The 14,572-nt window shown below is 60.0% G+C and overlaps 1 protein-coding gene across 2 annotated transcripts in view; it reads right to left on the reverse strand.

The window, feature by feature from the left end:
- The window catches only part of COL4A2 (collagen type IV alpha 2 chain), a 154,905-nt gene that overhangs the window by 20,016 nt on the left and 120,317 nt on the right, over positions 1-14,572 (reverse strand). For both annotated transcript variants that reach the window (XM_032315040.1, XM_032315041.1), the window contains 9 exons: positions 10,692-10,784; positions 9,448-9,611; positions 6,690-6,762; positions 6,494-6,600; positions 5,003-5,204; positions 4,626-4,685; positions 3,232-3,288; positions 2,657-2,764; positions 1,807-2,028 (listed from right to left, as the gene is read on the reverse strand). In XM_032315040.1, coding sequence (XP_032170931.1) covers positions 1,807-2,028; positions 2,657-2,764; positions 3,232-3,288; positions 4,626-4,685; positions 5,003-5,204; positions 6,494-6,600; positions 6,690-6,762; positions 9,448-9,611; positions 10,692-10,784 — 1,086 coding nt within the window. The remainder of the gene's footprint in view (positions 1-1,806; positions 2,029-2,656; positions 2,765-3,231; positions 3,289-4,625; positions 4,686-5,002; positions 5,205-6,493; positions 6,601-6,689; positions 6,763-9,447; positions 9,612-10,691; positions 10,785-14,572) is intronic.

The following is a 14,572-nucleotide window of genomic DNA, read 5'->3' on the forward strand; positions in this document are numbered from 1 at the left end:
TTCAGCAAAATACCCGTCACTCGTGGACCTGGGCCCCTGCTCTCTTCCTGCACCCAGGCGGCACCTGGACGTCCCTGCGCCAGGCCCATGCGGCCCAGCAAGCCCCCCATCTGCGTTGCCACTGCCCGGGCGGGTGGGACCCTTGCGGAAACCGGTTCTCGAAGCTTCGATGCTCTGAAGTCAGAACTTTTACTAATCAGTCCGCATACGTAAGCAGGTCACCGAGGGGACACGGACGGCGGGAAACTGCCGCAGGCCCAGATTTCAAGCTGGGCCCTTGGTCCTTGTGCTCAAACTTATCGTGAAGTCTGCAGGACGTGGTTAGTGTACAAAATCCATCCAAAATCCAAACCCTGAGGGGGTTTATGCAGCTGGAGAGCAGTGGACATTGTTGGGGACACACGCCGGTCGCTCCTTCACACAGCGGCCTGGGAGGCTGCTGTGCACTGTGCCGGCCCACCCGTGCGCCAGCCAAGCAGCCTCCACCGGGGGATACCCGCCTCTCTGGAACCGCCTGGGGGGCCACCATGGGGGCAAGCACAGACCCGGCCGACCCGGCAGTGGGTCCCTGCCCCTGCCTGACTTTGCCTGCGGGCCCGTCCTTGCTTGATGTGTAAGAGGGTGAGTGTGGACGTGGTCGTGTGTGAGAGCGAGTGTGTGGGCACGTGTGGGGGTGTCTGTGTCCCCAAGCAGGCACGTGTGTGTGTATAAGCACGTGGACGTGTGTGCAGGAGCCTGTGCGTGCATGATCACGTGTGTGCACGAGCGTGAGCCCGCGTGCGTGCACGAGTGTGAGCCCGTGTGCGTGCACTCTGGCCCTCCCAGGCTCCTCCCTCCATTCGTTGCCCCCCCGCCCCCGCGTATCTCTTGGTGAAGCCCGGCACCCACGCAGGGGCTCTTCGTTCAGCCAACAGTGCGGATGTGCGGATCTCCCTGCCCTGTGCCCCTTCCCCTGCCCCAGCCTCAGGTCTGAAAACAGACAGGCTCACCCGAGAACCCACCGGGGCGCCTGAGCCTGGTGACTCCACCTGCCTGTTGAGGGCCACGCGTCCCTCGCCCGAGTGTTTGGAGGCCCGAGGGCCCTGGGGGGCCGGGACACCCGCTTCCTGCCCCATAGAGGAAGCCCTCTTCCTCCCCGGGCTTGGGAGCCGGCACAGACAGCTGCAAAGTCACCGCTCTTCCCGCATCTCCGTATCTGATCAGGAACACCAGTGGTCGGTGGTCTCCAGAGCACGTGGCCCCGAACACCAGTGTGAGCCCTTCCGTGACTGCCCGTGTCCCGCCGACCGCGGGCGTGTGGGGTTCCGAGGCCAGTTCTGCAAACGCCGGCTTCACAGAGCCATCGGACGCCCCGTGCACGCATCCGACTAGTCCTCACGTGTACACGGATGGTGCTGTGGGCAGGGGAGCGTCTCCCTCGTCCGCGTCACACTTGCCCGCGAAGCTGCATTCATTCCGACGCTTGTCGTCCGCCTCGCCCTCCTCACACGGCCGCCTCCCTTCACACCAGCAGCCCACATTCTGCAGAAAGCCCTGCCCCAACCTCCCGCTCACTCCCAGCTTGGGAACAGAGGGCAAGCATCGTTAGTCTGTAGGTGTCAACGTCTCAGACGGCCCGTCCTGGCTGGGGAACGTAAACCCGAAGACGATTACTGTCCTAGAACATTCTAAAGGGATACGTACTGAGTGTGGGGAAGAAAAAGCAACATATACTCCATACGGCCTGTGGGCTTTAGCAAACCCCCCTCGGACGCCACGGGGCCGTGGGATCGGGCTCCCCGTGCCCCTCCTGCCGCAAAGACTTACCCCTGAATCCAGGTGGGCCCCTCTCTCCCGGAGGGCCTCTTAGGCCAGGCTGTCCAGGCACTCCAGCATCTCCTCGGGGCCCAGGTTGGGCTCCCAGAACTTCTCCGGGCAGGCCCCTGTCCCCTGGGGGCCCGATGGGGCCTGGCAGACCGGAGGGACCCGGGAGACCGTCCGCACCAGGAAGGCCCGCTGTACCTTTGGATCCTCGGGGCCCCACGAACCCTGGAAGGAAACATGGGTCGTCCCCATACCTGGAGGTTAGCATCGTGACGGGCCAAGGGAGGCACCAGAAAGGGGCTGCAAACAGCAAGTGTGCTGTTGGGGGTCTCAGCTCAAGGCCTTGCCCACCGGGGCCCACAGCGTTCTCTCCCACTCCGCCACCTGGCGTGGCCCCACGTCGCTCCAGTGCAGAAGGCCTCTAGAACCGTCTGCTTCTTAGGCCCGAATCTCCCCAATCCAGAGCAGGCCAGCAGCCCTTGTGGGGCTCGGGCGCCCTCCTGGGCTGTCTGCGGAATGACCAGCAGAGTGGAGTCGATGACCTGAGGGCCTCATGCCTCTGGGGACAGTCTCAGAAGAGGGCACCACAGCTTTGCCCTCAAAACATTCCTCATCAGCCAGAGAAAATGGTCCCGCACACCCGTCTCTTTTCTTGCAGGAGCCAAGGGGGTCAGCAGCATAGCAGTGATGGAAAGCTCAAGAATTTTTAATTTCCCAACCAGAGAACAAAGTGGTCATCAAGTCCGTGTTGGCAGTTTCTAAGTGTCCAAAGACGAGAGACTTGGGACCCCCACGTCCCACGTGGTCCCCTCCCAAACCTATGGGGCTGTGTGGGGGTCCGACCCTGCCTTACCTGGGGGTCCTGGGAATCCTTCACGACCTGGGTCTCCGGGGAGACCCTTGAACCCTGGTGCTCCATCTGCTCCCGAGAGTCCCGGTGTCCCTTGGAGGCCCTTGGCCCCTAAATAGCCCAAAGAAAGCACGACATATGTCAGAGCCCTAAGAGCGAACCCCGGCAGCAGGTCTGTGGGACTTATGTGGTCCTTGGGACCCTCCGAAAAGACAAGCTGGGGGATGTCAGCCCGGAAGGCACCTCTGACGGCTGGCCACGCCCACCGCGGACCCCACCGACCCCTGCTGCCCATGGATGCCCGCGGAGGCCTGGGCGCCCACAGAGGTGAAGCTCTGTGCGGCAGGAACCCTCTCTTCCAGCCAGGGCTGAGTGAGGGGTCAGTTTTCACGCATCTTCCATGATGAGGAGGAAAAGCCGCTTCCCTACACGCGTGACCACGGTCTGCGGTAGCAGGTCATGGTCGCGGGACTCCGTGACGTCCACGCGCACGGAGGAGGGCAGGGCAGCAGGAAGAGGAGCCGAGAGCGACAGTGACAGTGAAGACACAGAGAAGCAGGGAGAGGCCTCTGGCTTACCTGTGGGGCCTGGGGGTCCCGGCAGGCCTGGCGACCCCTTGGGGCCTCCGACGCAACCTGGGAAGGGGGAGGAACGGGGCTGAGCAGGGCGGCCTCTCACGCCCACCCTCACGGCTTCCCGTGCCGCCAAGGGCAGAAGCGGCCGCCAACAAAACCAGCTGCTGTTTTATGAGAGTCATTTAATGATTTGATTAATCACATTCCAGCATAAAGAAAGGCCTAATTTCTTTGTGTAATGACATAAGTGCCAGTGCAGTCGGTCCCGTCAAATCGACCGGGCACCGTGCTGGCGATGTTACCCGCACACTGAGGGCCGTCGCCGGGGCCCGACCGGGCACTCCGGGGCCGTCCCAGTCTGCCAGCGGCACCGCCTGGCTCTCCTCCGGAGATGTCCCCAGTCGCGGGAGACAGCTCGCAGCCGCCAAAGGAATCCTTCAACCTCTCCTTTGTGAGTCTCGATGCCTCCAGAATCAGCCACGGCGCTGAGCTGCCGTGAGCCCCCAAACACGGAACCCGCTGTAGCCACTTGCCGTCGGTCGGGGTGGCGGAGGGCAGGGGCACCCCGGGGGGTGCTGTCATCTGGCCTCTAAGGGAGACCCTCGCAGGTCTTCATGTGGGGCTCCGTCTATGTGCTTGGGATCCGGCCTCTTCCACTGCCCTGGGGTCCCCGGGGTGCGTAGTGGCCCAGCCAGGCCGTCAGGATGAAGAATGTGGGGGTTGATGGGGGCACAGGCTCCGGCCTGCAGGGTCTCCCGTTTGAGGGCCTCCCACCAGCTCGCTGAAGGCTCCGCAGTGCTCGCCCTGCACCCTTACCCCGAGCGCCCTGCCGCGTCCACACGGTCTCAGAGCACCCTACCGTCTGTGCAGACCTCTTCAAAATCCTCACCCCTTGTGCCCTGGCTTCCCATGGGGGTCCCTCAGTACACCCTCGAGGTGGGGCGGCTCAGCCCCCAAAGGGATCTCTCCTGTCCCTTCTGCCATCTCTGGGCCTCGGCTCGGGGGGTCACATGTCGCCCTCTTGTCTGCCAGCCCCGGTTCTTCCCAGCAGTGCTCAGTGCTCGACCCAGCTCTCCGCTGGCAGGGATCGGACCCCTCCTGAAGCAATCCCCACACACAGACGGTAGCGTGACGACACTTATCTGCTGAGTTCTAGCCGGGCGGTGGGCTGCTGCTTCCCATCGTAGGAACCCGGGGCACGATGCGTTATCACGCTTGCCCGGCCTTTGACGACCAGCCGCCGCGGAGGGCACGCCCACCCCAAGCCTGGCACGGTCCGCATTTCCTCCTGCAGCTCCGCACTTGCCGCGGGCACCCACAGCCATCGTGACGGGTCGCGTAGCTCATAAACCCAACGTTCCCCTGTGTCCCAGAGCGCCCCGGTCCCGTGACCATACCTGGCTGCACGGTCTCCTGTCCGTCACCTCCGATGGGCCTTTTCACGCCTGTGTCACAGTCTGGGGACAAGACACACGCAGGGATGAGGCGGATGGGACTTAGGGACCCCCTGTGGGTGCGCGCGGGGGAGGCCGGGCTGGCAGGGGAGCTGGGCCCACCGCTGAGCATCTGTGCAGAGCCCCCATGCCCTGGCACCCGAGGGAGAGCCCAGCCCAGTGTGACCAGAATCTGGAGACCCCGTAGTCAGGGTCACTTGAACATGCCAAGAACTGAGAGCGTGATATGCGTCCCCACGGGAGCCCCAGGGAGGTCTCACTTTGCCAAAGGACAGTTGTGACAGAATGATCAAATGATCAAAGAGGGTGCCCCTTCATACCTATTTGTCCAGGGGTACCGGGGGGGCCAGGGGGTCCGGGAAAGCCTGGTGGTCCGGGTAGTCCGGCGTCTCCGGGGAAACCACGCTCGCCTTTGGGGCCGGGGAGGCCCAGTCCTTGGGGGCCCCGGTCTCCTGCAGCGCCCTTCGTGCCCGGTGCTCCTGGGTAACCTGAGTCCCCTGGGGGGCCTTTGATGCCGTCGCCCTGTGTGAAAATTCGGTTTCTCTCTTAAAAGTCACGTCAACCTCAAAGGCTGCCACACCCCAGTTCTCTTTCCCGCTCCCCCGAGTGGGTGTGACGGACACAGAGCAGCAGGACGGCGGATGTTAACAGGCACCTGCCGTCAGGGCCTGGCCAAGCACAGGAATAGTTTTCGGTCAATCCCGGGGACACAGAGGGAGACAGTCCGGGAGGCACACGGTCTGTTTCCTGTGCTCTCCCCAAGCCTCTGGGGTCCCCTTGGCCCAGACCGTCGTGCACAGAAGGTTCTGTGGGAGCAGTTAGGCACGGGTTTGGGTTAATGGGAGCGGGAACACGTGTTCTGCTGCTGTGATCGGGCATCGGGACGCAGCCGCTATTCACGGGGACGACCCATCATTGAAGGAAAGAAGTCCTTGATTTGGACCAGAACGAGCGTCGTGCTCACTGCGGTGAGACGAGGCGGCCTCGCAGACGTGGGGGCTCCCCATGCATGGACGTGCCCAGCAGGTGCAGAAGGAGGGTGGCGGTGGGGCAGTACAAGGGGGCTGAGGTCAGTGGGGGCAGACGGAACCCACTGGGACCAAAGTCACGCTCGGACGGTTGTGCCACGTGAACTCTTTGTGGAAATAGTTTTCAGGGTCGTCATTCAAACAGCAGTACGAGGTTCCGGAGAATCGGATGTTTTCCAAGGGCGGGGAGGAGGGCTCTGAGAGCCGGCCGGTGCCGGTGCCGTGGCGGGCACGAGCTGCATGGAGCAGCGCGGCTTGGCCTGGGAGTGAGGCCGACAAGCTGGTGCGGGGACCCGCGTCCCCTGCGAGATGCTGGGGTCCTGACCCCGGCTTGAGAATGGGGCTGCTCTGGAAACGGGGTCTGTGAGGGCCATCAGGGTAAGGGGAGGCGAGTGTCCCACAGACGGGGAACGGGGGACGCGCACACAGAGACAGCACGCACGGGGCAGATGTTGTGAAGACTTGGGCGGAGGACAGCCGTCCACGAGCCCAGGGACACCAAGGCCACCGGAGCCTGGGGAGAGGCTGCGGCGGGTTCCGCCCGGTGCTCCGTTGCAGACGCCCATTCGGGGCTCCCGCAGGGGACTCTCTGCTCACTCTAAGCATCACGTGCGCCCTCGGGGCGTGACGTCCGGCTCACCTCCCTGTCTCCTCACCAGCAGGCCTGGGGTCCTTCCAACAGCCCAGGCCGTGCTGGCTGGAGTCAGTGCGGGGTGAAGGTTGAGACCACCCCGGGCCTGGGCGGCGCCAGCCCCCACTCTCTGCCGCCGTCACGCTACTCACCGGAGGGCCTGGGAGGCCTGGGAATCCGTCCAGCCCGTCGCGCCCGGGGACACCGTCGTCACCTTTCAGTCCCGGCACACCCGGGACCCCCGGGTGTCCCCGCTCACCTGGGAGAGGGTTTGCAGGTGAGGCCACTCTGGCGAGAGCGGCCGCGGGAGGACTGTGGGGCCAGGGACTGCCGCCCCCAGAGACTGACCTTTGGTGGTGACTGCTCGGGAGTCCCCCTTCAGCCCTTTGGGCCCGGGAGGTCCCATGTGGCCAGGTGCGCCCTGTGGAGACAAGCACACAAGGTCGTCCTCTCTCATTCTGTTAAGGACACCTGAGAAGATGGCGAGTTTCACTGCACACGACTTGGAGCCCTCACCCGTCACCGAGCCCAGCGCTGCCCCAAACACCTTTCTGCCTCGGGAGAATATCCCGTCCCCGGCTGTCCGCTTCGGTGGCCACCAACCACAGGCGCTCAGTGAGCACTAGAAGGCGGCCGGTGAGACTGACTTTTAAACTTCAAATAACCAAAAACGTAACGGAAGTAGCCACACGCGGCTGCGTCGCAAAGACCAGAACCTCGCTGGTCCCGGTGTGGTCTGCGGACCAGCTGCATCGGCCCCGCGGGAGCCCGTCAGAAACACGGACCTCGGGCCAGACCCGGCTCGGAACCAGAATCTGTATTTCAACCAGCTCCCAGGGATTCACATACTTGTGACCTTCTGAGAAGCAACAGCCTCAGACGAACACAAGGTTGCTGACTCCTAACGACGTCACTGAGACTCGAGGAGGTACGAAGCCTCCCAGGTACGAAGGAAACTTGCGTCCGTTCAGGACTGACAGCAACGGAGTCCTTTGCGGACAGCCTGTCTTCCTGACCGAGGTTAAGGCTGGAGGGAAGCGTTGCACTTTAGAGACAAGCCGAGTGCAGGAACGCTCGGGTCTCGGTCGTGAAGCCTAGTGGAGGTCTCCCGATGAGCGGAGACGAGAGGTCAGGGTGTTACGGTGTGTGCTCGTTTCTGGCAAATCTTGGTTGTCATTTGCAAGAACACGGGAGATCTTCGTGTCGCTCTAATTAAATGGAATGTCCTGAAAAATCCAACACTTACTTGATTTATTGATTTAGTTCTTGGCAGAAAAGGGCCACATTCTTCCCGTGTCCGGGAGAACGCATAGCAGCCAGCGCTCAGTATGCAGGGGCCGGGCCAACGGAGCGACAGAGGGGCCCCTTTACTGACGGACTCCCGACTTCACACGCTCTCGCAGACTCGATCGGTACAATCGTCAAAAAACAGGAAAATCATCGCAGGCATTCCTGCTGCCGCAGGGTCGCCGGACCCATGAACATACAATGAAATGCGAGGCGACAAACACAGTGTCAGAGGTCCTCTGACAAAAATGCCGTGGGCGAGGGCGTCCTACAGTTGGGGGAAGGTTCCAGACATTCCGGTGCACAAAATGGGGTCCATTTGGCTTCTAGGAAAGACCTGATCATTTTGTAAACAATCAAAGATCCCACCAGTTTTGCCTCGCAAGTTTGCTCTCTCACTACCTACGTGTCTACACACACAGACGGCCAGGAGCTGGGGACAGTATCATTTTTAAGCCAGGATACGGCATCGCACCTGCTGTTTTCAGTCGGGTAAACCTTCTGTGTTCTGAGCGACCGTGTGGGCCTGGAGTGGACTGTGCTGGAACTCGTTGCCCCTGCAGAGCTCCCGAGCCGCAGACCCGTTGGGAGCGACCCCCTCCCCGGCACCAGATGGGGCCACCTGTCCCCTCTGCCCCAGGTCACGGAGCCAGATCGCTCTAACCGCCCTTGGCCCTGGGTCCCAAGCAATTTTTCCTCTATTGCTAGGTAAGTAAACCGAAAACTTTATAAATCTCTTGCAGGTCTCTTTTTAAGTAAAACAAATAAATGAGTAAATAACAAAGCATATTTTCTTTGCCTTTATCTGAAACCGGCTTTGAAATCTTCGGTTAAAACCTGTCACTGCAGGAAGACCTGCAGACGCTCTTTTCACGGGCGTGGAATGAAGTCTGCTCCGCTGGTACGCGGAACCCACCGGCCGGGACATCCCTGCCTTCCTGGGAACTCACGGTTAACCTGGAGGCCTCACTTCTTACCCATTAAGGGAGATTTCATACAATGCCGCACCAGGTCTGTACTAAATTTCAAAAGGTGAACGTTCAGTAAAGCGTTTTACATTCAAGATGCTAGTGTCTTGTTTTGTTTTCCATAAAATTCACCATTTTGAAGTGTATAATCTGGTGTTTTTTCAGTATTTTCAGAAGATTGTGTAATCATCACTAATCTAATTGCAGAACAGTTTCCTCCCCGCCCCCAGGGAGACTCCTCAGCCGTGACACTCACTGCCCGTCCCCCCCATCGGCCCCTGGAGGTCCGCATCTGCCTCTGTCTCTGGAGCTGCCCGTCCTGGACTCTTCCTGCGAAGGGCATCACGTGACTTCTGCTCTTCTGGGACGGTCTCCTCCCACTCGGCACGTTTCTGGGCTCCCCCCACCGCAGCGGGTACCCGAGCTCCTGTCCCTCCCGGGGCTGAGTGACATTCCGCTGTGTGGGGACGCTGCCTTTGCTTAGCCGTTTGCCAGCTCATGGACGTTTCTGTCGTCTCTACTTCTCGGCTTCTATCAGCAACAGGCTTGGAACATCTGGGTTCGGTTTCTGCGTGGACGTGTGTTTCGTGCCCTCCGAGGTTCCCAGGGGCGGGCCTCCCGGGGCTCACGGTAACTCTGCCTCTGACTTTCCAGGGAAACCTCAAACCATTTCCCACGGTGGCCGTGCTGTTCCCCGTCTCACCAGGACGCGTTCTCGCGTTCCTTCTGGAGCACGTGGCCTTTCTGAATGGGGCATGGGGCCCGTGAGGCTCGCTGGTCTGGGTCTGTGTTCACCTCAAACAGCAGCTGTGCAGGGCGTCCCGTCAGCTTCCCTAGAACCGGGGTCTCACCTTGAACCCGGGGAACCCGGGGATGCCGTGCTGGCCAGGGTCTCCTTGGCTCCCTTTCCTTCCTGGCTCTCCGCTGATGCCGGGAAGGCCCTTGGGTCCTGGGAACCCCGGGAGCCCCTTGACGACCTGGTCGCCGTCCGCACACTTACAGTCTCCGGCGTCCCCTGCAGAGTGGGGCAGAGGCAGAGACTCGTTATTTCCTCGCGGGCCGTGTGCTACCCACCCTGCCCATCTGTGTGGGGCGACGGAAGTCCCGGGCGGCGGGGGCCGGAGCGGCGAGGAGGCGCCCCGGGACCTTGTCTGCTCCCGTGCCCGGTGGGGACTGTTTCCGAGACGAGGAGCAGGAGTCCTTCCTTGGGATACGGAGTCCTGCCCTGTCTCCCCAAGATTAGCTGAACAACACACTGTTTACAGAGGAGCGTGTGTGTGTGTGTGTGTGTGTGTGTGTGTGCGCGCGGCTGACAGCAGGGCCTTCTGGGCCTGGGGCTGGGGGGAGCCAGCGTTCCAGGGTCTGGGGTAACAGGGGAGCCCTGGGGAGGGTGCCTGGCTGGAGCCACGGCTCAGAGGCCAAGACCGGGGTGGGAGGGAGGAAACACTCATTGTCCTTCTCTGTCTTGCTGTGGTGGGGCCCCGGGAACCGCTGCTGGTGGCACAGGTGACAGGAGGTGGCTCACGGGATGAGGGGATACAGCTTTCCACGGCGTCTGATTCCTACGGCTGGCCCCGCCCACGCGGGCTGCCCACATCCCCGCACATCCCCACGTGCCACAAAGTTAGGGCGTGTGGCTCAGGGCCACCAGGGCTGGCCATTCTCCAGAAAGGCGACGTAGTTCTTTACTAGGAACCCCCTCTTTCTGCTTGTTCGACCACACCGCTCCCACCAACTGGGGGCGAGTGCTGGAGACCCTGCTTCGTCCTGTCCCCACTGGTGATGAGTCCCTAACTCAGGGAGGCGGGGAGGACAAGCTGTGATGACACAGTGGTCACACTTTCTGGAACCGTCTGCAGGGCTTGTGACACTGGGCTGAGCACTTAGAAGATTCATCAGCTTCAGCCCGAGGCGTCACTGCTCCTCTTTTCCGTCCCTACTGGGCTCTGCACCCCCAGAAGGGTCCGTGACGAAGGGATGGCAGAGATGGGAGGAATGAGGGTCACCGCAGGGCTGGGCGCCCCACGGCAGCACCACGGGACACAGGAGTGGTTTCCCCACCTTCCTCCGGCACTCCCGATGAGACAATCCTTACCTTTCCATCCTTTCTGTCCGCGAGCGCCTGGGAAGCCAGAAGGCCCAGGGTAGCCCACCTTCCCTTCTGTTCCTTTAAGGCCGAAAAGGAAACCTAAGGAGAGAACCCACAGGGAGGGCCCATGAGTGCCGCACCGAGACCCCACCTCTCCCTGCACCCAGGGTTGGAAGGGTCACTGCTCGGGTCCCCCAACAGAGGACCCAGCTCCATTCCAGGACAGTCCCCGGGGATGGGGGAGACGCAGGAGCCTATGACTGCAGTCTTCCTTTTGAAGGCGAGACATAAAAACCTTTGCTGTGAAAACCTTTCTTGCAGTCCAAGGAAATGTTTTCATGTTTCAGCCACGTATTTTACTCTATTTAAAAAAATTTTTTTTTTTTTAGTTTCTTAAGATTGTTTTTTACTAATTATACTTTGATTTTAGCCTCCCATATATTTTGAAACACTGAATATTAAACACGTTCTTTTATAATAATTAAAAAAAAGTGATTTTCTTGTCCACAAAAAGTCTGCAGGCGTTCACAGATGGAGGGACACGGGACATCTTCACGCTATTTCTCTGAAATCCACCATATGTTTTCTGTATGTCCTGAAGACTCCTATTCCAAGACCCACACCACCTGGGGCTCCCCAAAAGACGAAAATCCCAAACAAACCAAGATATGGAAATGACCTCGGTTCCCTATGGGGGTTCCCCAGAGCAGGTGCACGCGTGGGTCTGCGTGGTGAACGCAGACGACGTGGGACCCTCTGACTTCCCACCCCCTTCGAGACCCTCACTCCCAGTGTCTGGGATCAGGGCCCCCCCCCCCCCCCGGAGGTCCTGCGGCGTCTCCAGGCTCCCAGAGTTCTGAGCAGGGATACGGGAAGCCCAAGAAACGGGAGCTCAACCCGCGCATCGCTCCAAGGTTTCTCAACAGCAGCGCCACCTCGTGGCGGGGACGGGGCATCGCGCCCCGGAACCGTGCTGATGGGCAAGGATGGGCAGGTCCCCCAGAGCCTGTCCTCGCCGACAAACCTCGTGGTGCTCACAGCGCCAGACCCAGAACCCCCAACGCCCTGAAACACCTGCTGTCATCCCCACCCCGTGGTACCTGGGGGCGGCGAGAAAGAGGCCACCAAGAGAGCCGGGAGGGGAGCAAACACGGATTTTAAGGGCATTTGCTCTGCTGGGAGAAGTGACACCAGACATGGAGCTCAGTCCGAACGCTCCTAAGTAAGGTGGCGGGTCCTCCTGCCCTGCGCTCTTTGGCCTCCCCGCACACCGAAGACGGTATCCGTCCTTCATGCACGGATGTGTCCAACACATCCAGCCCTGGCTAGCCCCGTGGTGCCCCGGAGCCGCGTACATGGAACACTGGAGGCGACCCGGCGGACGCTCGCGGTGCTAACAGGCAGGTGGGGGTGGGGCAGGCACATAATCCTAAACAAACCAGCCCGAATCTCAAGGACGGCCCGGGCTGTGGGGCTTTCAGACAGCAGCAGAGAAAGCCCCTTTCAAGTGGCCAAGGACAGTCCTTTCTAGGACCAGAGCCTCGGACCTGGAGAGGAAGAGAGAGTGGCTGGAGGCGGGCACCGGGGACCGCGCCAGAGACAGCAGGAGTGTGTCCGGGAGCCCCTGAGGTGGGGGGAAGCCGGGCATCGAGGGCCATGCCAGGGCTGTGGATTTGACCCCAAGGGCAGAGTTGTTTTTTTAAAGTAGGCTCCACGTCGGGCTTGAACTCACGACCCTGAGATCACGACTGGAAGCTGAGATCACGAGTCGGAGGTTTAACCGGCTGAGGCACCCAGGGGCCTCAAGAATTCTGAGGAGGGAAGTGGCAGGAACGCGCAGGTTAGAGATCTACCTGCCCCCACCTGCCCCCTGCGGAGAGTCGAGCAGAGAGAGAAAGAGGAGAGGCCGGTCGTGAGTGGGCTACACGGTCCACGGTCTACCCGGCAGGTCCACGGTCTACCCGGCAGGTCCACGGCAGGTGCCGTGCTGGCTTCGGGGAGGGCAGGCGGTGAGCAGAGGGCAGTGGATGGAGCCAAGAGGCAGAGGCGTCCCAGCTGCCGGCAAGTGAGGTGTCTGCGGGACGCCCGGGGTTGTGGCCCGAGCTCCTGGGTCTGCGGGGAGGGGCGAGGCCCCGTTCAGGGCAGGTCGGGTGGCGGCCTGGGCGGCAGGAGACCCAGAGTTCAGTTGGACGCATGAAGCTCCGAGACATCTGTGAGACAGGCAGGGTGGCCACGGGACAGGCCGACTGTCTGAGTGAGTCTGGGGCCCAGTGCAGGCCTGGGCCGGACACACGGGGATTGTTGGGCCGAGTCTGGGCTTCACCTGGAGAAGCCGCACGGTCCAGCCAAGCGGAGGGCACAGAGACAAGGGTCCGAGAGTGAACTTTGAGGGACTCTAGTCTCCCCAGTGGTGCAGGAGGGACCGGGGGGGGGGGGGGCAACAAAAGCCCCTCCCGAAGAAGAGCCGTGAGCTAGGAGGGGAAGGACAGAGGGGCATTGTGGAAGGCCCTCGAGGAAGGGGTGGCTGCGTCCCCCCGTGGAGCAGGACGGCACCCCTGGGACGTGCATCCGGTCCCTGGAGACCAGGTGAAGGGCGCTCAGGCCTCGGAGGACCTTGTGGGCTTTATTTTCACCTCCACACCGTCTGGATGTTGTGAGAAGCGCAGCGGACAGGGAGGCACTCAGTCATGGTGTCTCGGGGATGCGGGGTTTAAGTCTGGCACAGAGCCAGTCCCCGCCGGCGAGCCCCACGGCCGCCCCACGGCGCATCCTCCCTGTTTGCTGGGTTTCACCTGACACGCTCGTGATTCCACCTTCGGGGCAGCAGAGCACCTCTCAGACGTCTGTACCACGCTTCTCTGGAAGAGGCCAAGGGCCGTGACAAAGCTGGCAGAAATCTGAACTATTCTAGAAAACACTGGAACTGCCCCGACACCTGATTCCATGAACTCAGCGAGAATCACAAGCGAGTTAGCTCAGAAAGAAAACTGACGTGTAGCTCGGTTCTGTGGGAACTGCACAAAATGAAAATGGGCTGGTTTTCATTAGCAGCAACACTAACACAGGACGGAGTGCTGTTAACAAGAAAGGAATCCAAGCCTTTCATTCCAGGGGAAAAGTTGAAGAACTGTGTGGGAATCAAGGTCACTGGTATTAAATTCTGACTATGCACAAAAATGTTTTAAAAGGCCATTACGGTTGGCTACTTTTTGCACAAGAGACTGCTTAAAAAAAAAAAAAAGTGATTTGGAAACAATGTGTCTCACGGGGTAAAAGAAATATTTCAAGGAGAACTTAAGTTGTATGCTTTTCCTATCGTAGGTTGATAAAATTTATTGGATACTGTTCCATGCATTTTATGGATAAAATATGCACAGGAAACTAATTTGTTTACAGAAAACCTACATTAGTAAATCACAGACTTCCTAAGCAAGATTTACAAAGCAAGATGGTGTTTGTATCTTTGGCAAAACGGAATTTAGTTACTGGAATAATGACAAGGACAAGGTCGATCACACTCCCTTATAGAGGCAAATTTTCATGCTTTTAAAAACTTTAAACACACCCCGTCCTATTGCCAAAGGGAACACTTAGCAGATAACATTTACTCAGGAAACATAACGCTCCCAGAAAGCCCTTGGCCCTTATCACTGATGTCACAGTAATAAATATTACTTCCGGGATAAAAATACATTAAAGATAACACTGTTCAAACTCTTTGGCAAATTCCAGGGAATTATCTGCACCTAAAAATTTCCAGAAGAATGTGCGAATCTAGCTTTGCAGTTGAAGGAAAATTGGACATTTCTTGGACACTTCGACATTGACCAGAGAACACGAAGGGGCTGATGATTTTTCAACGAAAGCCGTGTGTGCACAGAGGCTCC

The sequence above is a fragment of the Mustela erminea genome, chromosome 15 (assembly GCF_009829155.1).
Source record: "Mustela erminea isolate mMusErm1 chromosome 15, mMusErm1.Pri, whole genome shotgun sequence".
Classification (NCBI taxonomy): Eukaryota; Metazoa; Chordata; class Mammalia; order Carnivora; family Mustelidae; genus Mustela; species Mustela erminea.